The sequence below is a fragment of the Strongyloides ratti genome, assembly GCF_001040885.1.
Source record: "Strongyloides ratti genome assembly S_ratti_ED321, chromosome : 2".
NCBI classification, from domain to species: Eukaryota; Metazoa; Nematoda; class Chromadorea; order Rhabditida; family Strongyloididae; genus Strongyloides; species Strongyloides ratti.
In genome coordinates, this window is record NC_037308.1 from 13,982,576 (window position 1) to 14,009,783 (window position 27,208).

The following is a 27,208-nucleotide window of genomic DNA, read 5'->3' on the forward strand; positions in this document are numbered from 1 at the left end:
TAAAATTATTAACAATTATTTTCATTTATTTAAAAAAATTATATATACAAATTGTTTTTTTTTATCAATTAATATTTATAGTTGATCAAAAAAAAAAAAGAAAAAGTAAGTAAAAAAGAAGTTTAAACAAAGTATAACCAGAAAGAGTATATGATAATATATTTATATACATATATATATATATAATAAATATATATGTATTTTCATATATATTTATTATATTATATTTTTATGCCGATAGAGATGATGGTAATTTAAGGTGCGCAAATATATAAATAAACGCCTTGATTGAAAAAAAAAAACAATTGTTTAGTATCTATTTCAATGAAAATAATAAAAAGGTGGGATTCATGATCCGCAAAATGAGAAAGGCGGTCATTTGATATATTTGGGTGCAATATTTATAAAAAAATTTTTATATATAAAGCAGTTCCACGGAGTTTAGTGATAAGAATACCGCAAATATTCTTTAAGATTATGCATATAATAATTTTCATTTATAACATTATAACTTTAACATTGATCTCATTCATTATTGGAACTCCTAGTTTAATTAACTATAAACTTGATAAAAATAGTGCTACTCGTGCTGAGGGTAAATAATTAATTATTTTATTAATTATAAATTTTATATTTTATTTTTTAGTCTTACAGTATAGGCCATTATCACAAGCTCATGTTGTTCCACAAATAGCTATTGAACCAGAAGTCAATCCTGATGATGGAGATATTTCAATGTTTAGATTTATAAATCCTTCACAATTACCAAAAGAAGCAATGTTAGTAAAAGAAGATAGTAATGAAAATTCAAATGATGCTTTTGTTATTGGTATGACACCTATGGAAATGGAAAATAATCCAATAGAAAAAAATAAATTTTTTAATACAAAAAGTATTGGTGAAGTTCCTAAAATACAACATAATTCAGAGGGACAATTTGATATAAATTCAAAGTCATTATTTAATGGTAATAATGCTGTAGCTAATCCTGCCTCATACTTTTTACAAGGTGGAAATTTTGAAAAAATAAGTAAACCTAATTGTCAAATGGTTGGTTGTGATGGTCCATATCCAGAAGATATTATGAATCATATTACTGAACCTTTTACAGAAATTTCAGAGAACAATATTCCTCAAACATGTAAACAACATTTTATTGAATTAAATACATGTTCAAATAATAAAGGTTATTCAATAGGAATGATATGTACAATATGTTGTGAGTGTACTGAAGAATTTATTACTGAATTAAAAAAGACAATTGGATATAAACAAAATTAAAGTTTTAGAAAAATTATATACAAAAAAAAAGTTAACTTTTTTCAACAAAATATGTACATAACAACATCTCTTTTTTTGAAAATATTTTTTAAAGGAAAGATACCGGAATAATAGAACAAAAATATCTACAAAATTCACTACGAATATTAATACATATATTCTATGATAATCTTTTGTATCAAAAGAAATATTTTTATTTTTTGTAGTACTAACAAACTCAAATAACTTAAAAAAAATATTATTGGTCTCTCTTCATATTATTTTAGATTTTTTAGATGTTACTCACAAATAATTAACGTTCTCTGTATATATAACTATAAAAAAAAAATTATTTTAACTTTTTATTAACACATTTTTTTTAATACTACTATATTATAATCATTATTAAAATATAATATTCTCAAATTTTTATTGAGATAAAATTTATATAATTTATGTTAAATTCTCTTATTACCATATAAAATAATAAATAATTCTAAAAATAATTGTACATTAAATATAAAACTTTGTGTAATATTTTTAATAAATTACCATTATTTAATTGTCATTTAACATACTCATATAAATATATAATTATAGTGTGTCCTACTATAACTTTTTATAATACTTTTTTTATATAGTATATATTTATAAAATGGTAAAAATTTTACTCTCTTTTAATTAATAAAATATGTCTTGTATATATAAATGGGATACAAATGTTTTAAAATAATTAGTTAATAGTATGACGACATATAAAAAGACCATTTTTGTACTTTTTGTTAACTACTATTAATGAAGCATAAGAAAATTTAATATCAATCTATCAAACTAAATTAAAATTACAATAAATCATGCTGCAACTGTACGTTTATCACGTCCAGTTACTTATTATTTTACAACGCATCAATAAATAAAAATTTTTCTTTATATATATATATACGCCTAACATTTACTAAAAATATCAAATGAACCTTGAGCTATTTAGTAATATATATACATAAATATATATATATATGTATATTTTTTTTTAAAATAAAAACATGATAACTTACATCATGTTTCAAGTTTTCATTATCCAAATCTTTTAAATCACATGAATCCTGTTTTCTAAAAGGAAGTTGATTACTTGCTAGTTGAAATATCTTTTTTAAATTTATATGTTTTTTTCTGGATACAATAGAATAATCATGGCACAATCTTTCAATGATACTATCATTTTCATCTCTACAAAGATAAAAATTTATATATTATTTTCTTTTCTTTTTTTTTAAATAATATTTTTGTTATAAAAATAAATTATTTATAAAAATTTACCCTAAAGTTAAATTTGTAAAAACTCCACAAGTATAACAATGTATTACACTCCAATAATAATCTATTAAAAGTTTTAAAAATTCATCATTGGCCATTTTTTCTTCAACAATCTTATCATTAAAATCTATTCCATTTATTAAATATTTATGTAGGTTACCAACAATATAACCACTATTAATGGCAAGTTTTTTTAAATTTGATTTTAAATTTTTGATAACATTAATAAATTCTACTTTATCTTTAAACCTTTCATAAATACATCCACTAATTCGAGTTAAATCTCCTATCATAGATAAATATTTTATACAATTATTCACGATTACAATCTTTGATGTTTGTAACCATGATTTTATAAATATCCCTATTCCTGGTTCAATATTTATTCCAGAAACGCCTTTTAAATACTTAATATTAACTTGTTTAGTATTTCGATCATAACCACTGATAATAATATATTTATCTTCACTTGTAGTATTTCCAATAAGAAGAGCTGTACAATCCTGACTAGCATCAACATCAATAATATGATTACTATATCCAACTTTAAAAAGAAATGGTGTTAAAAAAAATTCTTGGTTTTGTTGTTTTAATTGACCATTTATATTAGAACCCCATACATATAATTGCCCTGAGGCTGTTAATGCTAAAGAATGATCACTACCAGAAACTATTTTTATAATTTTTTTATCCTCAAATCCATTAATTTTTTGTGGTGTATCACGATGAAATTTATCACCACAACCTAATTGTCCAAAATCATTATTACCCCAGGAAAAAATTTCTGTTATAATTTTATCTTCATTATTTTTTTTGATATCAGGTATAAATATAGAATCTTCAGAATTACCTAAAAATGATTCCTTCTTTTTTCTAATAATATTTTGTAAATTAACAAAACAAAATTGTGTCGTAAAACGATTGACATCTTTTGGCATGTCAAAATTTATTTCATTAAGTTGATATGATATTGCTAATTCAGTTGTACTATGATGTTCAAATTGTTTTTTATTTGAAAATGGTTTCCATGAAAATAATCGCTCACTTTCACGACGAAGGATTGTTTTATCTTTTTCATTTATAATATTTTCATTTAAATTTTCTATAACTTCTTTTGATTCTTCAATTGTTTGATTAATATTTTCAGATTTTGGAAAATCATTATAATCAACATTTATATTATTATCATCAATTTTAAAAACTCCTTCATTTAATACTTTTCCAACTAATGCTATAAAATGATTATTACCACTAACTAAATCGAGAACGGATCTTTCAATACCAAAGTTAATAAAAATACATTCAATAATTGTATTGGTAATCAATTTATCAATATCAAAACTCCATAATTTACCATACTTATCAAGACAACAACCTGTATCTTTAGATATAACTAGTTTCTTTATAAAAATAATATTTTCCTCTATATCATGATCTATACAATGAACATTTTTTTTATTATTTTTCAATAATATAATTTCATTCCAACTTTCATTTCTCCAATAAAATATTTTATTCATTTCTTTATTAAATAAAAAAACTTTTCCCAAATGTGAATAAAATGATGTTATTTTAGGTAATTCAGTAAAAACTTTATTTTCACCATCATATAAACAACCATCAATTAAAGTATAATTTTTTGATGTTGTATCAATAATTTTTTCATAATTCTCCACTTCCTTAATAATACCATTATTCCAAGTATATAAGTATAATCTCATATATGCAAAATTCTAAAAAAAAATATAAAAAAAATTTTTGCAAGTGTAAAAATAATTAAAAAAAAAAAAAGAATAACCGTATAAAAATAAAAATATAAAAACATTTGTATATAAGAAGCTTCTACATCAAAATATATGACATTAATAATATAATATAATTACACACAAATAATTTATCTCTCGCTTTAATTTTTGTTTATAAAACAAGAAGTGAGATAACTTGAAGTCATTTTTAAAAAACGTATATTTAATCAATATTTTAAAATATACCATAAAAATAATAAGCATTGAAAAATGTATCTATATATTTTTCTTTTCAAAAACGTTAAAATATTATTCTTATAGTATTATATATTATATTGAAAAAAAAAAAAAAAAAAAACTCATGTAAGGAAGGAAAATGTAATTAAAATTATACAATTGTCTGTATATGGCTATGCCATAAAAAGAAGAGGAAGAAAAATATTCATTTGGTTGTTGGACAGATAAAAAAGAATGAATAGCTTAATATATACATATATATATATATATGAGTATATTGTTAATATTGAAGGAAAAATATATCTTTCCTATAAAATTTGTAAAAGCAATGAAACAGTAGTTATATCAACTGTTTATATCAATTAAAAAATGAATATATAACAGTGATAAAACAATAGTTACATATATGTATCATTAAAAGATAACATAATATAAAAGTTAAAAAAAAATTTTATTTAAGGATATAAACCTAATTATTTGGAGAAATTAATCCACACATATTTATTGAAATTCAAGAAAGAATATTCTATTTTATCAATGCTTTTCATTATCCTTTGATTGATTCTAATCCCGAAATAACGTATTGGTTTCCAGTCAATCTATGATCACGTTTAGAGTTGTGAATTCTATAAAAAAAAAATAAACAAATACAATATTCATGTTATATTTTATCATACCTATCAACAGTACCATAATTTCTACGATATGCTCTACCTTTATTATCAAGTTTGTTAAGTGGATAAGATATATATAATGCTCCACCAACGAAGCCCATTGTTATCACTCCTGAAAGCATCTGATCGAACCACATCTCTAAAAATAAAAATTATTAGCACATTTAAAGGAAAAAATATATATATAGAAAATATATAAATTAATTATATTGACAAAATATTAAACAAAAAAAAAAATAATAACTTTCGTATTTGTCTACTTACTTATTGGAGATATGTTTATACTTCTTATTGTTAAGAAATACACAATTGTTTATTCCTTATAATTTTATTATGCTATTTTTATAATATATTAACAATCGAAAAAAAAAAAATAATAAGTGATAAAAGAGATCTTATTTAAAATTATTTATTACAAATTTTATTATCTTGCTATTTTGTAAGTTTCATTTTTCATACAAGCACTGTCTTCTTCTTCAGGCACACATTTAAAAACTATTTTAGCAATAACAACTAATTTTTTATCAAAATTATGTAAGTATAATTTTAATTTTTGGAGCATTTTTTGTTTTTTTAATCTTTCATCAAAAAAGATTAAATATATTGTTCCTGAGATTATAAATATAATAAAGTTAAATAAGACAGAAGACAATTCCTCATATGCCACCGTAAATACAGTTGATATACAAGTTGTAAAAAAAATAAAAGGCACAATTATTGGTGATTTGAAAGTTGATTTAAGATTATAATATTCTGGAGTTTTGTAACGTATCCACATTAAAGCTCCTACAGTTACAGCACGTTGACACCATTGAGTAATTCCAGAAAATTTAAGAAGAAATTCAATGTTACCGGAAAATAAAGCAATTATAACAAATAAGGCATGAAGTGTTAAAGCTAAACGTGGACTATCTGATGATCCATTTTTACATGAAATAAATTTTGGTAAATATTTTTTTTCAGCTGCTGATTGTAAAAATCGACTTGCTGCAAATATTGAACTATTTAATGAACCAATTAATATGATACAAATAACAATTGGTATTATAGGTTCAAAAATATAAAATGTTTTTGATACAAAAGTACTAGCAACAGTTGTTGTTGTAAGTATAGTATCTAAATCAAGAATACTATAATAAGCTGCATTTAATGATAATATTATAGTTGTTATTAAAAATATTCCTATAATAACAGCTATTGGAAGATTTCTTCTAGGATTATTTAATTCACCAGCTCCAAAGTTTAATACATCCCAACCATCAAAAGTAAAAAGTGCTGCTATAAATGCAACAGCAAGATTTAATGGTTTATAATTTCCATGTTCTAAAGAATGTTCCCAATGATTAGATATATCTTTACTGCAAATAAAATATATTCCTATAATTATTAACGTTGCTGGAGCAGCAATTTTACACACAGATGCACATATATTAAATTTAGCAACAACTTTTCCTAATGATTGAAAGTTGAGTAGGATAATAATTAATAATAATATAATTTGTAAACATTTTCCATAAATATTAGCATAATAAGAATCAGTAAATTTAATATTAAAACATTTAAAAAAATATTCACTAAATGTTTGTAGTTGAATTGCCACAATACTTGGATATAATATTAAACATCCACTTATCATAAAAACAAAAGCAACTAATTTCCTAAAATTTAAAATAATAATTAAAAAAAAATTTTTTAAACAACAAAATTTTACCAATTAATTTTACATAAATATGCAAAATCAGCCCCAGATTCAGTTATCATTGAACCAATTTCTGCATATGATAAAGCTCCAAATAAAGATGTTAAAGCTGCAAAACTGAATACAATCATAGAAAGACCAGCTGATTCTGTGTTACGGATAACTTCAGTTGGAGCAACAAAAACTCCTGCTCCAATAACATTTCCAATAATATAACCTATAGCAAGAAGAACACCAATAGAATTACGATTAACTAAATTTTCTTTATTTGTTTTTTCTTCATTTGTCAATGATGTTTTTGAACATGGTTCAGGAGTAGACATTATATTTTTATTATAAAGGTAAAAAAATTTTTTTAAAATAGAATATAAAATATGTTATTTTAATTGACTGATATTTTGATAAGTGTATTTATTACTTATTAAAATTATACTATATTAAAAAACCTAAAATAATAAAATTAATAATGATATATTATTTCAATCATATATATTTATATATACATAACTTTTTCAAAAGAACTAAAGCACACCCTTTGGTAGGAGTGTATTAAACTTTTTATCCTTATTAACATATATATTTAAAATATAAAAAAAAAATAATAAAAAGAACCCAAACATTTTAAAAATAAATACACTTTTAATATTAATGTTTAAAACAATTAAATTTTATATTTAAGAAAGTTAAAATTGCACTTTATTTGAATAATGATTTATTTTAACTTTTTTATAAGTCAAAAAAAAAATTTCATTATTATATTGTAATTAATGAAAAAATGTTTTGTGTAGTCCTTTATGTATATATATATATATATCGATATATAAAAATGAGTCTTTATGTAAGTATGAAAGCTAATATAATATAGAAAGATAGATATATATATATAAAATTTGTGCTAGACATATTTTTTTTTACGATAATGCTTGTGATTTAAATTATGGAAATAAGAATGATGCAATAAACTTTCTTTATATAATATTTTGCACTTAAGCATTTTAATAAAAGAATATTTATTGGTATCCAATATTTATAAAGTAAATAATATCATTTATAAATCAATGACAATTGTTAACAGATAATCTGGTTAATTATAATTATTAAATAATATATCTTTACATTGTTATAAGGAAGAGAGAAAATATGTACAATGTGTTACAGATATTCTAAATAACTTTAAATAAATAATTAGTTTTATTATTAATATCATTATTTAAAATTATATTGCTTCTCAGATAAATATAAATTTATTACATATAACTTTTTTTACAGCTAATAGAAACAATAATTGTAAGTATTTATAAATTTTTATTAAGATAATAATAGAACATTAAGTAAAAAAAAAATAATTAAAAAAGTAAAAATCAAATTTATTAAATAACAAAAAAATCATTAATGCGGTAACAATTTGATCATTTTAATTTATTATTTGAGATTTCAAATTTTATACTTTATGTATTCCTATAATTTATCATCACAAAATTAATTATATTATAGTAAAAATGTACATTAATACATTAACAATTACAAAGAAAAAAAAAAGATAATTAATTAGATATTTATTATTCTTTAGTAGTTTTGTAATATATGCATCTTTCTGCCAATTGATAACAGCGCTCTGAGCGAGCTTCAACAGCAGATAGTATCATTTTCAAGCAACCATTCTAAAAAAAAATTGTAATTAAATAATTATTTTTATAATTTACACCTACTTTTTCAATATTTAAAAAGAATGTTTCCTTGAAATAGCTATCGCTACTTTTACTTCCTTCTTTTATAATTGATTTTTTAAATATATCATCTTCATAATGTGACAGCTCAAGTTCTATTTTACTAAATTTATAATGTATAGTTGTGAAATTAATTATTGCTTCAATATTTATTGATATTCCACCTTCAGGAAGGTAAATTCCTACATCTATTTCTTCTTTTGGACATATATCCAATTGAACAACTGTATTTGATCTTTTATAAAAGATAAATGGTATCATTACTTTATAATCTGTAAATGCACATGATATACATTCATAAATTGAATCTCTATATTGTAAAAATTCTTTTAAATTTTTTGGAGAACTTTTTTCTATTATTGAGGCTAGCTTTAAACATTTATCCCAATTTTCTTTACCAAGATATCTAATAAATAGTACTGATGAATGAAGTCTTACTTTTGTATTTGTATGTTCTGGTAAAGAATTTTGATATTTTATAGCACCAGCTTGTTTAAGACGTGACTGAATATATTTTATATCATTTTTAGTTAAACCAATATCAGCATAATCAAATAATTTGTTAGATTTGTCATCTAATATTAATAAATCTTTTTCTACAACATTTGAATTTCCATTTTCTGTATTTGAAACATCACTATTTTTCATGACAACATCTTTGTCTTCATAAAATAAATTTTTACCCCAAAGAGTAGGTTTATAAGAATTGTTTGTTTCATTATGACTACTTAAAAATGTATCCTTATCATCATTATTTATAGTACTAGTATCCATTTTATCGTCAATTTTTTCAAATCCATAAGTATCTAGTGATTCAATATCATAAACACTAAAACCAGTTACAGATCCATTATTCAATAAAACTTCTGTGTAATCTTTTTCTCGTTCTTTAATAACATCAACGTACTCTACAACGTTATCTCCAATTAAAAGAAGTAATAAGCTTTTTAAAAACATAATTTGTTCATTTAAAAATTTAAGTTGTAATCTTGTTTCATAATCCGCATCAATTGTTTGACTGATTAATGTATCTGTTGTTTTTAAATAATCATCTAATTCTATAATATCATATTGTAATTCTTCATGAAGATACTTTTGATACTTAATCATATCATTATGATCTTGTATGATTTCAACATGTGACTCGTCAAAATACGCAACCGTTGACATGATCATCTTAAAAACACGTGCCCGAACTTTTAAAAATTCAATTATCATCGTCACATTTCGAGACTTATCATTTTTTCCAAGTATCTCTTCAAATGTTCCAACAGCCAATTCTTGGTTATCAATACTATTTTCTATCTCATTATACATTAAATTATTTATAGCGGAATTTGATATTAATTTAATAATATTTAAAATGATAATACTTTTTTGCGTAAGACCATCGATTAATTTCTGAATAATATTTACTAAATATGATGAAACACTCCAATGACCATTAATAAAAGAAAAAATTGCTATTTCATACAACAAACTTGGTTCAACAGTATCCATTCTTAATAACCATGCTTCACAAGGAACTGTCTCATTTAATCCAACACAATATATTACCTGATAAAAACTTTTTAAATGTAAACCTCTTCCTAAATTAATCATTCGCATGGCAAATGGAACAACATATTGTGTTAATGTTGGTTCAAAATACAAAAGAATTTTCATTACAGAAAAAGCTAAATTTATTTTATCATCAGATTTTGCTTCTTCTGCAGCATTAATACATAATTGAAATAATTCATGTCTTAATCCAACATTTGTATTACCAATAACATAAGATCTCAAGGCTTTGAAAGCAACTTCTGACTCAACATTAGTATCATTCAACAAAAATATTAATTTTTCTGGATTAACTAATTCACAATAATCATTAAAACTATATTGGGTAAATATATTATAATAGACATAAGCAATATCAGTTTTAATAGTTTGAACATCTAACGTAATATATTTATCCAAAAATTCAAATATAATTTTGACTCCAGAAACATTACTAGTTTTTAATTTTGTCAAATATTTTATCATTATAAAAACTAACTTATAATTTTGCTCTCCTTCACTCATCAATGTTTCAATAACTTCAATATATTGGTAGATAATATGTTTTGGCCATGAAAAACTTCCTTCAAGATATTTTTGTATCAACTCAATTAAAGCTCTCCTTTTAATGTTATCATCAGACACTTCAATGTGTTCAAGTACCTTTGATAAAACAGTATCCATCTTTTTATATGAACCAACAGAAATCCAAACAATAAATTTTAATAAATACATATCAAGTTCAGATTTTGTTCGTAAATAAATTTCACTTAAAAATTTTTCAAATGCATTGTTTATATTGACAACACTAATTGATAATGTACAACAAACATCTATTAATTGTTTAAAAAAAGTTATAGTAACACGGGGTGATGGATAACTATAAAATGATTCCATTAATAAAACAACCTGTGCTTGAGCATAATCTGTAAAAACTTTAACATACTCTGCCATTACACTAAAAGCTGTTTGAGATATTATGGGATCTGGTGAATAAATATTTTCTTTGACTATTTCAACGATAACATCATCCTTTGCTGTATATTTACAAAATAGGGCTAAAAGATTGGCATTCAGAACACGGGCATAATCATCGTTACTGTAAAGAGGTCGATATAACACTGTAGAGATATAATTAAAATCAGTTATAGCATCAAAATGATGCCTACAACTTTTACAAATATTTAAGATTCTTAATTTTATCTTGTTATCCGAAATTACAAAAGCATCTACTAGACGATAGAATGTTGGTGTGACATATGAAGATAATGGATGAAGATCTAACAACATTGGAATAGTTTCCAAATTTTCTTGAAAATTCCGATTCTCCAAAGATAAATCTGAAATATTTTAATATGAAGAAGTTTTACTAAAAATTTGTTACCTTTTTTTATGGCAAAAAGATATTCCGACAAAGGAACTGTAACATTATTTTTAAAATTCATTCTTAACTGTGAATTTAGATTAATTATCACAATATTATTAACGATGATTTTTTAAATGCGTAATTACATTTCTCCAAAATATTACACAATAAGAAAATATTATTATTTGTAAATTAAAAAAAAAGATAATGATAAATTTATTATTTAATAAAAGACTGTAATATTTTATTAATTAAGTACATATATTCTTAGTTAATTTTTAGATAATAATTTAATCATTGAAAGGGTCGTACTCTTGTTTTTTTATATTATAATTTAGATTTTTTATTATTTCCACTGTGTTTTTAGATAGGAAACTTCCAGTTGAAATTGATAAAAATAAAAGTGCAAAAATCTAAAAAATATATTGATAAATAAAAATTTTTAATAATTATCCATTTCTATAGGACTATTTTTTTAAAAACAATATACAAAATTAGAAAAAATAATAAAAAAAATAGTAAAAAAATATTATAAAATCAAATTTTTTTAAAAATTTTTATATTATATATTGTTCCATAAGAAAATCATCCTATAGAAAATGAATAGTAAAAAAATATATTCAGTACTTTTATCGATCCATATCTAATTTTAAAAGGATAATGCTTAATAAATGTATTTCTGTTACTTGAAGTTTGATAGTTTTTATTTATATACATTACTAGAAATTAAATAAAAAATTTGGAAATATTATATAATGTTAAAAAAAATTTAGATAGAAAAATAATTTTAATATATGATAGACTTATTAAGACAAAGTACAATTGAATTTTTATCGTGTTATAGATAGACAGAATATCTAGGCTTCTAGAAAAGATGAACTTTAAATAATAATAATAAAAGGAAGATGTATGTTTATATAGAAGAAGAAAGCACTATTTGTTATTTAGTAATTCTCTAACAACTTATGTTGAAAGTATTTCTTTAGATGCTAAAAGAACATTTTTGTTTTATTTTTTAATTCATTCATATAAATTGATTTAATTTTTTTCCCAAATTGCTATCATATAAATTTTTTCTTTTCTTTTAAATCTATTATAACTTTCTGTTCCTGGAGCACAATATGTTTCTCTTATTGAATTATAAAACAATTGAATAAACCAAGGTGATTGTTGTAGTAATTCATCGTATCTTTTACTTGTAACTTCCATTCCATTTAGTACTTGTTTTGTAATATCTTCAACTTCAATTAATTTAAAACCAACATCTTCAAAAATATTAAAACATTTTTCTTTAATTTCATTAGCAAAACGTAAATCAGCCCATACAAGATAACAATTTTTTTTTAAAACTCGATAAGCTTCTTTGGCAAATGCTGGAAAATTATTATACAAATGACTTGATTCAATATTAATAAGAATATCAAATTGTTCATCAATAAAAGGAATTTTTTCAGCATTTCCCTGAATAATTTTACCAATTTTATATTTTAAGTCTTCTACAACAACAATATCAATACCATACATATCTCCAATCTCTGGATGAGAACGTTTAATCCAACGTAATCCAGCTCCATGTCCACAACCAACTTCAAGAAGAGACTTACCTTGAAGTTTATGATATAATGGACACATTGACAATGCTTTTTCATATAAATAACAATGTGCACGTTGATTTGTTTCTACTTCAATAACTCTATTAAAAACTGACAATCTTCTTTCATTTTTTTTTGGAACATAACCTAAATTCATAAATTGGATATCTAATTTTCTAGCTAGTAAAGCTAATGTTGGATAAATAAAATAATGATCAAGAATATAATACCATATTTTTGATAAAAAAATTAAAAAAGAATTAAAAAATTTCATAACAATGAATGTTTATATAATTTTTTAATAAAATGTTAACAAGTGGTGTGTTTATCATAATATTTGTTTCATAATTAGCTGTAATTTGAGTGTCGAGAGAAATTGCCGGCTCATCAGAAGTATATAATTATTTATGAATTCATTAAAAATACTATCGTGAATCATTATTTAAATAAATAAGATAATGTCTGTTAATATTAAAAATTTGTTATTAAAAATATACAAGAACTTTGATACAACAATTTCTACATATTTTTGATATAATACTTATTTTATGTAAATTAGAAAATAATTTATTTTATGTCATACTACATACTTGTCAGAATCTATGTTAAAATTAATTAAAAACATTTGCTAGATTTTTTTTCAAAATTATTTAATAATCTTTGATTATTTATTTGTTTTTGATTAAAGAATTCAATCTACATTATTTAATTTTATACTCTATTATCATGAAAATTTTTAATTTACAAATTAATGTTTTCTTATTTTCACAAAAATAAAAGATTTACCAAAAAAAAAAAATAGTTTTCAATAAAATATAAAAAAGTATTAAATTCAAAATGAATAAAAAAAATATTGTTGGATGTGACGATATAACTTTTAAATTAATAAATTAAAATTTTTATCTGATAATATGATAAAAAATGTTACACAGGAAAAATGAAGTCATTTTCCAGTTTAATATATTCTACTTTATTTAAATATTGATATATTCTTTAAAGAATTTTTTTAAAATAAACAAAAAATTTTAAGTTTATTTGATTTGAAACAAATATATAATTATATAATAATTATATTAACTGTTTACTTCAATTTTGTTAAATAAAGTAACACTTGTATGTAATCCCCTGTGTTTATTTCTTAATTTTGTAGGAAGTAATAATTTCAAGTTTTTATAAAAATAATATATAATAATAGTTGCTTTTTTTTTTAATTTTTGAAATATTTCATGATTTATACACCTCATTTAGTAATATAATTTAAAATACTTTATCCTTATATATTATTTTCTAGCAGCACTTGTTAATATATCGGTATTATTTAATTTCTGGGTTTCATGTAATTTGGTGTATGTTGATGAATCATATACATTTCCCCTCATTATCCTGAAAAATATTTTTTAGAATGTATATTTTAATATTAATTATTATTTTTTTTTTGCTTAATAATAAATAATTATAGAGTGCTTAAACTTTAAAAATATGTCAATTAAATGTATACTAATAATTTAATGCACCATAATGTTATTACATCTAAAAATATTAATCATATTGATTATAATGTGTATACATTGATTGTCTAGGAAGATTATCACTTCCAGTTGCTCGGGAACGATTAGTAGCAGCTTCAACAGCACTAATTAATGTTGCTTTTAAATTTCCTTTTTCTATTTCATGAATACCATAGACACTAGAACCTGCTGGTGATTGAACAGCTTCTTTAAGAATAGCTGGATGTATTCCAGTTTCAAGAACCATTTTAGAAGCACCAAGTAAGGTATGTGCTGCAAGACGTATTGACAAATCACGAGGAATACCCATTTTTACACCACCATCTGCTAAACCTTCTATGACAGAGAACATCTAAATATGTTTAATGATAAGAAAATGATAATAATAATAATTTTTAATCTTACATATGATGGACCACTACCACTAAGACCAGTGACAGGGTCAATTAAAATTTCAGGTACCTCAACAGCATATCCAACAGTTGATAATAAATCTTGTACTAATGTTGAATCACCATCATAACAAGCTGAACCCATTGAAAAAGCAGAAGCTCCAGCACCAACAAGACATGGTGTATTTGGCATAACACGTACTACACGACTTTTTGGTGGTAATAACTAAAAAAAAATATATATATATATATTTGTAATTTAATAAAAAAAAATATAGAAAAAAAATTAACTAACATTTTCAATATTTCTTATAGTAATACCTAAAGCAATTGAGACAAGAAGTTTTTTTCTTTCAAAAACTGGAGCAATTTCAGCAGCAACTTTTGATACATTACCAGGTTTAACAGCAACAAAAATAACATCAGAACATTCAATGACTTCAGTATTATCATATGTAGTATTAACACCAAGTGATTTACATTCATCAAGAACTTTATTATCTACTTTTGGACTTGAAGCAATAATATTAGCTGCTTCATATCTTCCACTTGTTATTAATCCTTTAGCTAATGCTTGAGCCATCTTACCAGCACCAATAAATCCAATACGCATTTTGTTATTTTTATTATATTTTTTTTAAAAAAAAAAAAATTAAATATATCTAAGATTTAATTATTTAATCAATTAATAATAATAATAAAATATTTAAATATAAATATAATAAAATATTATATAAATATTATAATTTATTTGTTTTAAAAGGTCAGTAAAATTAAAATTAAGAATAATTAAACATTATAATGGTTTAGAAGAAAAATAAGGATAGTTAATAAATACAAATAGTAATATATATGTACTATCTTATCAATCTTGTATTTATTATAAAATGATATCAACTAGAAAGAGACGTCAATTTGCCCTACAGATAAGTTTTTAAATTTTTCTTACCAACCAATTAATTTTAATCATGTATTTTGTTTATACATATAAGTTATTTTAAATGTAGTATAACTTTTATGATTAGATGAGATTTCAATAGTAGACGTTATTGTTTAAATAAAAATATGAAAAAGGCGTAAATATTTGTTATTGAAAAGATGTAGTATGATGATTGTAGTTATAAATGTTTGATTATTATGTCTATTTCTTGATAGTATAAGAAAAATTTTTTTAAAAAAAATAATATTTAAATATTTTTAATTAATGTTTCATATTTATAGTATTTTTAAAAATCATGTACAAAAATAACACATTTTAGAACATAAAATATCTTTTGAACCTTATCAATTCTTATCTATACTTTTTTTTTTTTTTATTAAAAATATTATATATAAAATAATGATAAATTTAAAAATTTATATTTTTATTAATGTTTAAATATTTAATATTATTATTATTAATTTCATTATGTTATGGTTATAAAATATTAGTATACAATCCAAAATTAAGTCATTCACATACTCAATTTACAGGTAAACTTGCAGATATTTTAGCTGAAAATGGTCATGATGTGGTTTGTTTATCTAATTATAGTTAATGTATATTTTATATAGCTTGTTTTACAACCATTACAAAATTTTATTTTAAAAGGAAATGGATCAAAAATAGCTAAAATTAGGCAAATTGAAACAAATGTATCTATTGAAGAAATTAAAAAAATTAATGAAGAATTTGAAAAAAAAATATGGTCTACAACATTATCAAATCCATTTTCATTTTATAAAAGTTTATCTAAAATATTTCATTTAATAAAAGAAGATTGTAAATCATTAATAAAAAATAAAGAATTACTTCAACAATTAAAAGATGAAAAATTTGACATTGGTTTAGTTGAACATATAGCTCCATGTGGTTTTGGATTATTTAAATTATTAAATATAGAAAAAATTGTATCATGTACAGTTGTTGGTGTAAGAGATTATGATGAAATTGGATTAAAATATCAAAGTAGTTATACTCCTACAACTTTTAATACTCGTGGTGAAATAAAAAATTTATATGATAGAATATATAATTTAGGAATGTATCATCTTTCAACTTTGACATCTTCAATTGGTTTTTTAGGTGCAAGTCAAAATGCTTTTGATGAAATATTTGGTAAAAATATTTATAATATAAAAAATATTTATTATAAAACATCATTTACAATAATTAATTCACATCCTCTTCTTGATTTTCCTCATCCAATAACATCAAAAATTTTATCAATTGGTGGTATGATTGTACCAAAATTTAAAAATGTTACCATAGAATATGATGAAATATTTAATTTAAGAAAAAGAACTGTTTTAGTATCATTTGGAAGTATTGTTAAATCATCATTAATGCCAAATAATACAAAAATTGGAATGTTAAATGCATTTAAATTATTTCCAGATACAACTTTTATTTGGAAATTTGAAGAAGAAAATAATTGGATAAGTAAAAAATATCCTAATGTAATATTAAAAAAATGGATACCACAAGTTGATTTATTAAATGATAGGAGATTATCATTATTTATTACACATGGTGGTTTAAATAGTTGTTTAGAAATTGCATATTCAGGAAAAATTACAATAACTGTTCCATTTTTTTCTGATCAATATAGAAATGGGCATATGTTAAGTAGATATAATGTAACAAAATTATTTATGAAAAATGATTTAAAAAATAGTAATAAATTTGCATCAATTATAAAAGAAATGTTAGAAAATTCTGAATATAAAAATAATTCTATACGTTTAAAAAGAATGATGAAAAAATTTCCTAATGATATTAAAGAAAAATTTTTAAATGCTTTTAAGTTTGTTGGAGAGTTTGGTTATATAAATGAATTAGAATTACCATCTAAAGAAATGTCATATATTGAATTATATAATCTTGATATATATTTAATTTTTATTTTAATAATCAATTTAATATTTTATTTAATATATGTAGGTACCATTAGACTAATAGGTAATATTAGAAATGGTAAAAAGAAAGACAATTAATAAAATTTTTTTTTAAAAGATTATATTAAAAACTTAAAAATATTATATATAAGTAACTTTTTATGATAATATATATTGGTATCCTTATCAAAACGCTAATCTTTGTTACTTCTATATATATATATATATATACATATACTTTAATATTATGAATTTGTAATAGAAATTTTTCAAATAAAAACATATTCTTTACAATTATATTATATTATTTTATATAATTTTTTTTTTTTACAAAAGTTTATATGTGTCTTATATACATATATATATATTTATCTATTTAAAAAAATATATATTTATATTCATTATTACATATATATAAAAAAAATTTATATCTAAAAAATTATCTTGATTTTAATAGATATTAACAAAAATCACTATTAACAAATTAATATATTTTAATAAATATTTAATTTACTATAGGAATGTTTTATATGAAATATACACTAGCATTTAGTTTGTATCTCATATCTATAATCAGTGGAAATTTATACAAAGAATCAATTACAGGGTGTAATTCACATTGCACATTAGATGATATAAATGACATTAATTGTTGGAGAAATAACTTACAATTTTATGGAAAAATATTAGTTGGTCAATTTAGAAATTATGTATCAACACAGGTAAATTTTATTTATTTCTAATTTTTTTTGTGTCATAATACAAAATTTTTATTAGGCTAAAATTTATACAATTGAATCAGATCCTAATTTTGATGTATTTATAAATAAATCAATTGATTCAATGGATGCCGTTAAAAGATCAGGTTATGAGGATGAACATAAAATTATTAATAAAAGTGTTATTACTGATGTTGTAAAAGTATTAATAGAAGATGTTAAAAAATTAACTGATGATAAAAATTTTCTTAATGATAAAAATATTCATTTAGATACCGTTTGTCCAACTGGTTGTGAAGTTAATTATAATGTATATCTTGGACTATCAATTGCTTCAATTATTTTAAATGTTCTCTTTGTTATTTCTTATTTTATTTTAATGAATATAAAAGAAAGATTAGATCTTATTGAATATAATGAAAAAGAGTCATCATATACTGAACAATGATATAATACATCATTATATACTTTTGTATAATGAGTATTAATATATCTAACTTTTGAAAATTAAAAATAATTAATTTACTATATAAAAATTATGTATAAAAACTTTTTTTAAATAAAATTTTTGTAAATTAGAGTATTAAATAATTTACAACCTGAATAAATTAATTAATTCAAGTTTATTATTGAATGATATACTATTTTCAATTAATAATAAAATATATGACATCATTTAATGATTTTTGAACTATATAATTTTTGAAACATTTTAATAATTTATGAAACATCTTTCTACTAAAATTTTAATTACATCCGTTTAAAAATCTTGATTAATAGCATATAGTTAAATTTTTTTTTATTTATTTATTACTTATATTAAACTTTAAAATAAGTTATTTAATTATTATTCATTATTATTATATAGTTGTTAACTTCAAATAAAAAAAATTAATAAAGTTTTACAAATTTCACAATCCCTCATTTTAACAAAATATTCTTTATCATAAAAAAAAGTTTCAAAATATTATCTTTGTTGAAGAAAATTCAATTAAAAGTTTTTTTTTTATTATTGTTTGAGGAATTAAAATAGAACTCAAATGTCAATTAAAGATTATTTCATTTATAAATATTTAGACATTATATATAAAAACTTTTATAATAAAAATTAAATTAACATTACTTTGATATAATATTTTAATAGTAATAAAGTATTTTTATACCATTTAATTTATTTTTATCATTGTTTTAATATTTTTTTTTTATTATATTTAAAACTTTTAAAGGTTATAATACTATAACTAAATATTTTAAATAACAATGTTAATTTAAAAAAAAAAATTTAACATATTTCTAATTACATTTACACAATATTACTAAAAACCAACTTCAAATGGGATCCATTAAAAATTATAATTTAATGTACATAACATAAAAGTAATGTATGATGGATTTTTTTTATAATAGTGAATAATTTAAAAATGTGTAGAAAAAAAAAAATGTTTTCACAAACGAATTGTGAATGTCATAATATTTTTTTTTATTTTTATTAAAAAAAGAATAATTTTTAGTCTTTTATTCTTATCATTTACATATATCAATATTTATATAATTGCATAATATATTAACAATGATATAAAAGTTTTGTCATTTACCATATTCAATTAATACTTTTTATTTTTTAAATAATTTAAATTTCATTCAATTAAAATTATACAATATAATTCTTAACAAGCTTAATGATAGTAACAATATATTTTAAAAAAATAAATAAAAAAATGAATAAAAAAAAAAAAGTCAAATGACCTATTATTATATGTATAATTTTTTGACAATTCAAAAAATACATTTTATAAAATATTCTAACAAAAGAGATATATTGAGAAAAAATAACAATTGAGTTAAAAATTTGTTGATGGCAAAGTATTTTATTAATCTAATTATTTCTCCAAACAATATATAATATACAATTTTTTTTACACTTTTTGATGAATTGTATATTATATTATAGTTGACAATGATAAACAACAATATTTATTACATTTTTTTTAACATTCCTGAAATTTAAGACTTAAAATTACTTATCATCTTGAAAAAAGATATGTTTTGAATTAGCAAAAATATCAAGGCTTCTTTTTTTTTATTAAAAATACAAAAACATATTATTACTTTTTTAAAATTAATAAAAAAAAAGTGGTTTATTTTATATGAAAAAATAAATTATTGTTATTGTATTAAAAAATATATATATAAATATATATATATATTATTAAAAATAATAAAATATATTGTTGGCAAGATAAATAATTAAAGTAAAAAGTTGACAGAAAATATACAATATTAACTATTTTTTTTTAACTGGAACTTGAGTCCGAGGCACCAAATAGCGTATTACTTTTTTTTCTCCATCTTTCTTCTTCTGTAAAAGGCCACCTTTCATGATAATTGTTAAAGCTTGCTACAGGAGATATTGTTTTTGATAATGAATACATACTACCAAGATTAAATGAATTAGCTTCAGATCCATTAACCATTTCACAGCCATTTGACATCCTCGGACTATGATGTCAGGTAGTGTATTCCTCATCAGATTCATTATACCTAGAAGCATCATCTATCTCTCTTGATACTCTCATTGCTGCTAGCCTACATTCTTGTCTATAAAAATGTTTAAAATTTGCAACAATTATAGGAACAGGTAATGCTAAAGTTAATACACCAAGTAATGCACAAAGAGATCCAACTAATTTACCATAAGTTCCTGTAGGAACTAAATCACCATATCCAACCTATAATATAATTACAAAAAAAAAATTATATAAATTTATTTCAAATATTTTTTTTTAAATATACCGTTGTCATAGTAGCTACAACAAACCAAAATGATGCTGGTATAGAAGTAAATCTTGTATCTGCTTCACCCTGTTCAACATAAAATATTGCTGAACTAAATAATACTAATGCTATCACCATAAAAAAAACAAGTAAACAAAATTCTTGAATTGATGCACGAAATGTTTTACCCAGTATTTGTAATCCAACAGAATGTCTTTAAAAAAAATATATAATTAATTATTAGATAAAGAAATAAACAACCTGCTAAGTTTAAATATTCTAAAAACGCGTACTAATCTTAAGACACGTAAAACAGCAAATGATGTTGTTGATGAATTATTTTTATTTCCTTCAGACCTAAAATATAATTAATTATTAATTATTAATAAATAATAAATTAATATTTCTTACAAAATAAGATTAATAAAGAATGGTGCTATTGCAATAAAATCTACAATATTTAGAAATGATTTCATAAAAAGTGATTTAGATGGACAGGAAATAAATCTTAAAAATAATTCTATTGAAAACCATACAATACAAAGTGATTCAAGGATAAGAAATGGATTATTCCATTTAGAATATCCTATCTCTGTAAGTGTCTCTGATGCTTCTCTAAAATCTGGAAGTGTTTCTAAACAAAAACTAACAATACTTGTAACAATAACTGATATTGATATAAAAGCTAAAACACGTGCTGGTACTGATGAATCTGGATATTCCATTAATTCCCATATATATTTTTGTATAAAATTATTTGGCATGATATGTTCAATAGGTTTTTCATAACCTTCTGATAACCAAAAATTTTCCATTACCTCTTCATTCATTTCATAAAATTTTAATTCTTTTAAATATATTTCTAATGGAACTAATTCTGGTCTTCGAACATCCCCATTTGTTTGATAAATATTTAAAATACTTTCAAAACAATATCTACTATGATCTAAAAAATATTCTTTTGTTTTATTATTCCAATATTTTGCTCTTTTAGCTGGATGACCTAAAAGTGAGTTAGGAAATCGTGCTAATGTACTCTCATATGTTTGAAATCTTAATCCAGATACATTTATTGTTATAACTTCCTCATTTTTCCATTTAATATCACCATTATCTGGTATATGATTATGGTGAGATGTTAATGGATTCCGATATTCACTATCATTACTTTTGTTAACTCCACTATTTATGCACTCTACTGGTATTGGGATTGATAATTCTTCTAGTTGTTTAGAATTATTTGAGTCATTAATGGATGGTGAGTCTGATGATGATGATTGTAATGACCTTTGTCTAAAAAACAAAAAAAAAAAACAAAATAGTAATTATAAGACTAAAGAATAAAATTTTAATTATTCTAGAAAATATATTTATTATTATATAATTGGTTATGTAAGAAAAATTTATTTATAGAGCAATTAAAAAAAAAAAAAAATATGAAAATGTTAATTGATAGAAATTCTTTAAACATACCTTAACTCTTCAGATGCTGATCTAACATGAAGTCTATCATCATATGAACCCCTTTTGCCAGGAGTACTTCTCCTAGAACCTACACCACCTCTTGCTCTATACTTTTCTGGATGAACATGAAGAATTTGTTCTATCTTTCTAAATATCATTTACCAAAATTATATATAAAATAGTAAACTATTTAAAAGAAGTTCTTTAAATATATTCGTGTTACTGTAATTAATAATTTATCACCAAAAATATTGAATGATAATAATGAAATAAAAAAAAATATATATATATATATAAGTTAGTTTGAAACAATATAAATAATACAATATAATATAATATAATTATTCTTTTCTATTATTTACAAATAGAAAATTTTTATTAAATTCTCATCTTCGGCTACTATTATTCATGCGCTAATATATGGAATATGTGATATAGTATAATTTTAGTTTCCATGTAGTATCATAAACATTTATTATGTTAATAAGATTGAGTATAAGAAATATATATATGAGGAAAATTGAAATTTAATATTAAACTAAAATTAAAATTACTTATAATATTAAAAGTTTTCATAAAAAAAAATGAAAATATTTGATTAAAAAAAAGGTATTTATAATATTATAGTATGATGTAGTATTTATAAGTAAATAAAAAATTATATTACATAAAATATAGTAATAAAGATTTTTTTTTTTATTAAATAATATGTTAATGCCTACTTACGCTAAAAATATAAGATATTTTGATATTGTGTTTTTTTTACTTTTAATGTGTGATATTTCAAGATAAATATATGATTTATATTTAAAATAAGAGAAAAAGATAAATAAAGTTAAAGCATTAATTACATAAATAGCTTCAATTTTCTAAAATGTTATTTAAATGTTTAAGTTAATATAAATAAGGACATTTTTAATGTAATCTAAATATATTAAATAAAATTCCCATGTTGATAATATAAAAATGTTGATTAGGAGAACATTAACAAAAATTAAGTGAACAAAAAAAATACTAGATAATGTTATATATACATATCAATAATATATACATTTACATTTTTATTGGTTAATTTTAGAGTAATTATTTATCCTAAAACTTACTGTCTAAAAGAAAAAGAAATATCATCATTTCCTTCACATGAAAAAGTTTTTTTATTCATTTTTGAAATAATATCATGATATAGTATGATCCAATTAATTTTAAATTAATATAAATTATTAAAAAAAATTTTTAGCCTTCTCTTTTCTTATATTATTTTATTCTAAATTTGTGAGTTTCTAGAAAAATAAAATAGCATATGGCATAAGGATAATATTTTAAATGATAAAAAAAAAATACTATATTTATTATGCCAAAAATTTTCCCTCTAACTTTCACTCTAAAAAGATGAATTATATAAAAGTATATATGTAAAAAAACATTATTTTACGTATTCAACATATATATATTTATATATTTTATTTTATTGTAATAGGCATTTTAATATAAAAGTAAGACAAAAAAAAAATATCAACTTAGACATTTTGAAATAATTTTTCAAAAAAAAAAACCTAAAATATATGAATCTTCAGCTAAAATTTATTTATCTTTTATATATATTTGTACATCAAAAAACACTTAACTCTCAAAGGTAGTTAAAAAAAAATTATTGTAAAAAAAAAATATTTAAAATGTTTAATTTAATAAAATAAATAAACCTAAAGATAAAATAAAAGTAATTTTAATCATAAATAAAAATGTTTGTGTTTGTTTTAAAAATTTATTTTAAACTAAGTTATATTTTAACATAAGATAAACTTATTATAAATACTTTTTTAATAATAAAATTATAAATTTTTTAAATAAAATAATGCATTTTTTAAAGTAATTTGTATTTTTTTAAGATGGCAAAATTTTGTCTATTTAATATATATTATAATAATGATATTTAAAAAAGATATTTTGTCATAAATAACATTTTTATTTTGTTTAAGAAGGATGAATAGAAATGTTAAGAATAAAATAACGTATCACATCAATTGTAATAATTTCTATACCTCTGTTTTTCTTTTTAAAAATTTAATCAAAACCTACGGCATTTTGATGAAAGATATAAATATATTGGTAGTTAGGTATAGAATAACTACGAAAAAGAATATAGATAGTTATTGAGTAACACTTTAAGAACTATTAATGAATTGTTTTGGAGATAGATATTATCAATGATGATCAGTCGTCTTTTTAATAATATATTGAAAATAAATACATCAATCTCTTTTTACTTTAATATCAATTGGATATTTATAAAAATAAATTTTCTTAAAATATGTTGTAGTATAAAAATTTGATATATATATGTTATCATATATATGTATAAGTGCATTATTAATTATATTATTTGATTCTTTCCAGCTTTCTAATATATATTTCTTAACATATTATATACATGTATGATGATGATAAATGAAGAAAATTAAATTAATTGCCATCATATAATTGTTTAAAACTCCTCTCTATTTATTTATAACTTTTATTTTTAAAAAAGGTTATTTATTATTTGTCCTATGAAAATTATTTAGAGGGAGGACAAATTAATTTTACTTCTTTCTGATAATCATTGATAATAAAAATTTTTATAATATATGATAAATATCTTAAATGATATTATGAGGAAAAAAATAATTAAATAAAGATAAAATAAAAAAACACATTAAAATTCAAAAATAATTATAATCATTAGTTAAAAAAAAATGTTAAATTTTATATCATAAATTTTAAAGATATGATTTATAAAAATAAAAAAATAAAAAAAATTTTTTTTTAACATTTTTTTATATTAATTGATATTAATTACTGATGAATCTATAAAATTAAAATACTCAATGATAATCTTTTTAATAGAAATGTAAATTAAAAGATTCAAAATTATTATAATAACTTATAATCTTCAATTTTTCCTTTGAGACTACACATTTACAGTTTATATTATTGTTACATTAAAATTTAAAGATATGACACAAGATAATATTTTAATACTTTATTCTGATAACTTATGAATGAGAAAAGTCAATTGAGACATTCATCTTGGAATCTAACGTATCAAGGGAGTACTTTTTATACATTTATTCAACAATACAACAGAAGTTAACTGTATATGAAAGTCTCAATAATATGAAATATTTTATTTCAATATATAGCAACAGATTGTTTAATAGTACTACCCTCCTATCTTTAAATTATGATGTGAAGTTAAAGAAAAAGTATAGATAAAAAGGAGATTCATACAAACTATCAAAAATTTTAATTTTCTAAATACAAATCTTTATATTATTTAATTGCTTTTTTTTTCTATGTTAAAATATTTATCTTATTTTTGAAAAGATAAACATTGTTCTCCTCCAGAAATAATAAAATTATCAAAATTTGTAATATTTTTATTTCATGTATACTTTTAATAATTTATCTTAAATTGTATATGAAAAATTTCGTTTTTGTAAAATTTTTACCAAATGAACATTTATTAAACATATGTTCTAAATTTTATAAAAGAAAATAGATGATGGACAGAATTATTTTAACATTGTCATTTTTCTTAATCTATTTTATCTTTTACATATTTTGTTAAAAATTATACAAAATTTATTAAAAATTTTACTTATTGTCCATTTTATAATTTTTTATTTATTTTATAATAAAAAAAAAATTATTTTCACCTAATAAATTATAATGTTATTTTAACATTTTTATTATAAACAAAATATATTTTAACACATTTTTTTATATTAAAATTAATTTTTAAAACATATTCTACATAATAAATACTTATCAAAATGATTATTTAATCTTTTTTTTTTAGATAAATGTTTTAACTATTACCAAAATAAACTTTTCCTATTATCATATTTTAAGAAGAGGGTACGTAACTTATTTATTGTTCACTTCTTTTAGATTAAATTCTCAAAATACATTTTTTCCTTCAACATTTATTCCAATTGAATATTCATAACCTTAATTTATACTCATCCTTTTCTTCATCACTTTTTAATAAATTTTAAAAAGTACTATAAAAGATTTTGACAAAATAATAATATTTATTGATAAATAACTTATTATTTTATAAAGGGTTTTTGACAAAATATCTATAAAACGTGTTATTATCTAATTTTACCAAAAATAAAATATTTTTAAACCATCTAACATTTTCTTATTTTCATATTTTTAGGTAAATTTTATCAAATCTTCTTTTTCAAAAATATTTCTTCTATTTGATATTTAAAAATTTTCATGTTTTCAAATACATTTTTAATAACAACTTTTTAAATTGAAATATCATTTAAG

At 20.6% G+C, this 27,208-nt stretch overlaps 9 protein-coding genes across 9 annotated transcripts; 3 read left to right on the top strand and 6 right to left on the bottom strand.

The window, feature by feature from the left end:
* Window positions 1-477: 477 nt before the first annotated feature.
* SRAE_2000444800 (Hypothetical protein) lies at window positions 478-1,281 on the top strand (the record flags this gene model as incomplete). Its single annotated transcript, XM_024643320.1, has 2 exons — window positions 478-595; window positions 647-1,281. The coding sequence occupies 2 exons, from the start codon at window positions 478-480 to the stop codon at window positions 1,279-1,281; spliced, it is 753 nt and encodes a 250-aa protein (XP_024509001.1).
* A 278-nt stretch (window positions 1,282-1,559) lies between these two features.
* SRAE_2000444900 (Regulator of chromosome condensation, RCC1 repeat and Regulator of chromosome condensation 1/beta-lactamase-inhibitor protein II domain-containing protein) lies at window positions 1,560-4,295 on the bottom strand (the record flags this gene model as incomplete). The annotated part of the gene is made up of 3 exons (XM_024643321.1): window positions 1,560-1,595; window positions 2,316-2,487; window positions 2,578-4,295. The coding sequence occupies 3 exons, from the start codon at window positions 4,293-4,295 to the stop codon at window positions 1,560-1,562; spliced, it is 1,926 nt and encodes a 641-aa protein (XP_024509002.1).
* Window positions 4,296-5,103: 808 nt separating this feature from the next.
* On the bottom strand, window positions 5,104-7,252 carry SRAE_2000445000 (Amino acid/polyamine transporter I family-containing protein; the record flags this gene model as incomplete). The annotated part of the gene is made up of 4 exons (XM_024643322.1): window positions 5,104-5,182; window positions 5,234-5,369; window positions 5,696-6,888; window positions 6,942-7,252. The coding sequence occupies 4 exons, from the start codon at window positions 7,250-7,252 to the stop codon at window positions 5,104-5,106; spliced, it is 1,719 nt and encodes a 572-aa protein (XP_024509003.1).
* A 1,236-nt stretch (window positions 7,253-8,488) lies between these two features.
* Window positions 8,489-11,640, bottom strand: SRAE_2000445100 (Armadillo-type fold domain-containing protein; the record flags this gene model as incomplete). Its single annotated transcript, XM_024643323.1, has 4 exons — window positions 8,489-8,590; window positions 8,639-11,075; window positions 11,142-11,535; window positions 11,580-11,640. 4 exons carry the CDS (start codon window positions 11,638-11,640, stop codon window positions 8,489-8,491), a joined length of 2,994 nt encoding a protein of 997 aa, XP_024509004.1.
* Window positions 11,641-12,599: 959 nt separating this feature from the next.
* Window positions 12,600-13,310, bottom strand: SRAE_2000445200 (Methyltransferase type 11 domain-containing protein; the record flags this gene model as incomplete). The annotated part of the gene is made up of 1 exon (XM_024643324.1): window positions 12,600-13,310. The coding sequence occupies one exon, from the start codon at window positions 13,308-13,310 to the stop codon at window positions 12,600-12,602; it is 711 nt and encodes a 236-aa protein (XP_024509005.1).
* Window positions 13,311-14,433: 1,123 nt separating this feature from the next.
* SRAE_2000445300 (Pyrroline-5-carboxylate reductase 3) lies at window positions 14,434-15,666 on the bottom strand (the record flags this gene model as incomplete). The annotated part of the gene is made up of 4 exons (XM_024643325.1): window positions 14,434-14,536; window positions 14,721-15,013; window positions 15,067-15,279; window positions 15,349-15,666. The coding sequence occupies 4 exons, from the start codon at window positions 15,664-15,666 to the stop codon at window positions 14,434-14,436; spliced, it is 927 nt and encodes a 308-aa protein (XP_024509006.1).
* A 757-nt stretch (window positions 15,667-16,423) lies between these two features.
* SRAE_2000445400 (UDP-glucuronosyl/UDP-glucosyltransferase family-containing protein) lies at window positions 16,424-18,029 on the top strand (the record flags this gene model as incomplete). Its single annotated transcript, XM_024643326.1, has 2 exons — window positions 16,424-16,567; window positions 16,608-18,029. 2 exons carry the CDS (start codon window positions 16,424-16,426, stop codon window positions 18,027-18,029), a joined length of 1,566 nt encoding a protein of 521 aa, XP_024509007.1.
* A 431-nt stretch (window positions 18,030-18,460) lies between these two features.
* Window positions 18,461-19,097, top strand: SRAE_2000445500 (Hypothetical protein; the record flags this gene model as incomplete). Its single annotated transcript, XM_024643327.1, has 2 exons — window positions 18,461-18,652; window positions 18,708-19,097. 2 exons carry the CDS (start codon window positions 18,461-18,463, stop codon window positions 19,095-19,097), a joined length of 582 nt encoding a protein of 193 aa, XP_024509008.1.
* Window positions 19,098-21,156: 2,059 nt separating this feature from the next.
* SRAE_2000445600 (Potassium voltage-gated channel protein Shaker) lies at window positions 21,157-24,050 on the bottom strand (the record flags this gene model as incomplete). Its single annotated transcript, XM_024643328.1, has 6 exons — window positions 21,157-21,378; window positions 21,443-21,638; window positions 21,686-21,781; window positions 21,836-22,717; window positions 22,898-23,035; window positions 23,992-24,050. 6 exons carry the CDS (start codon window positions 24,048-24,050, stop codon window positions 21,157-21,159), a joined length of 1,593 nt encoding a protein of 530 aa, XP_024509009.1.
* Window positions 24,051-27,208: the final 3,158 nt, after the last annotated feature.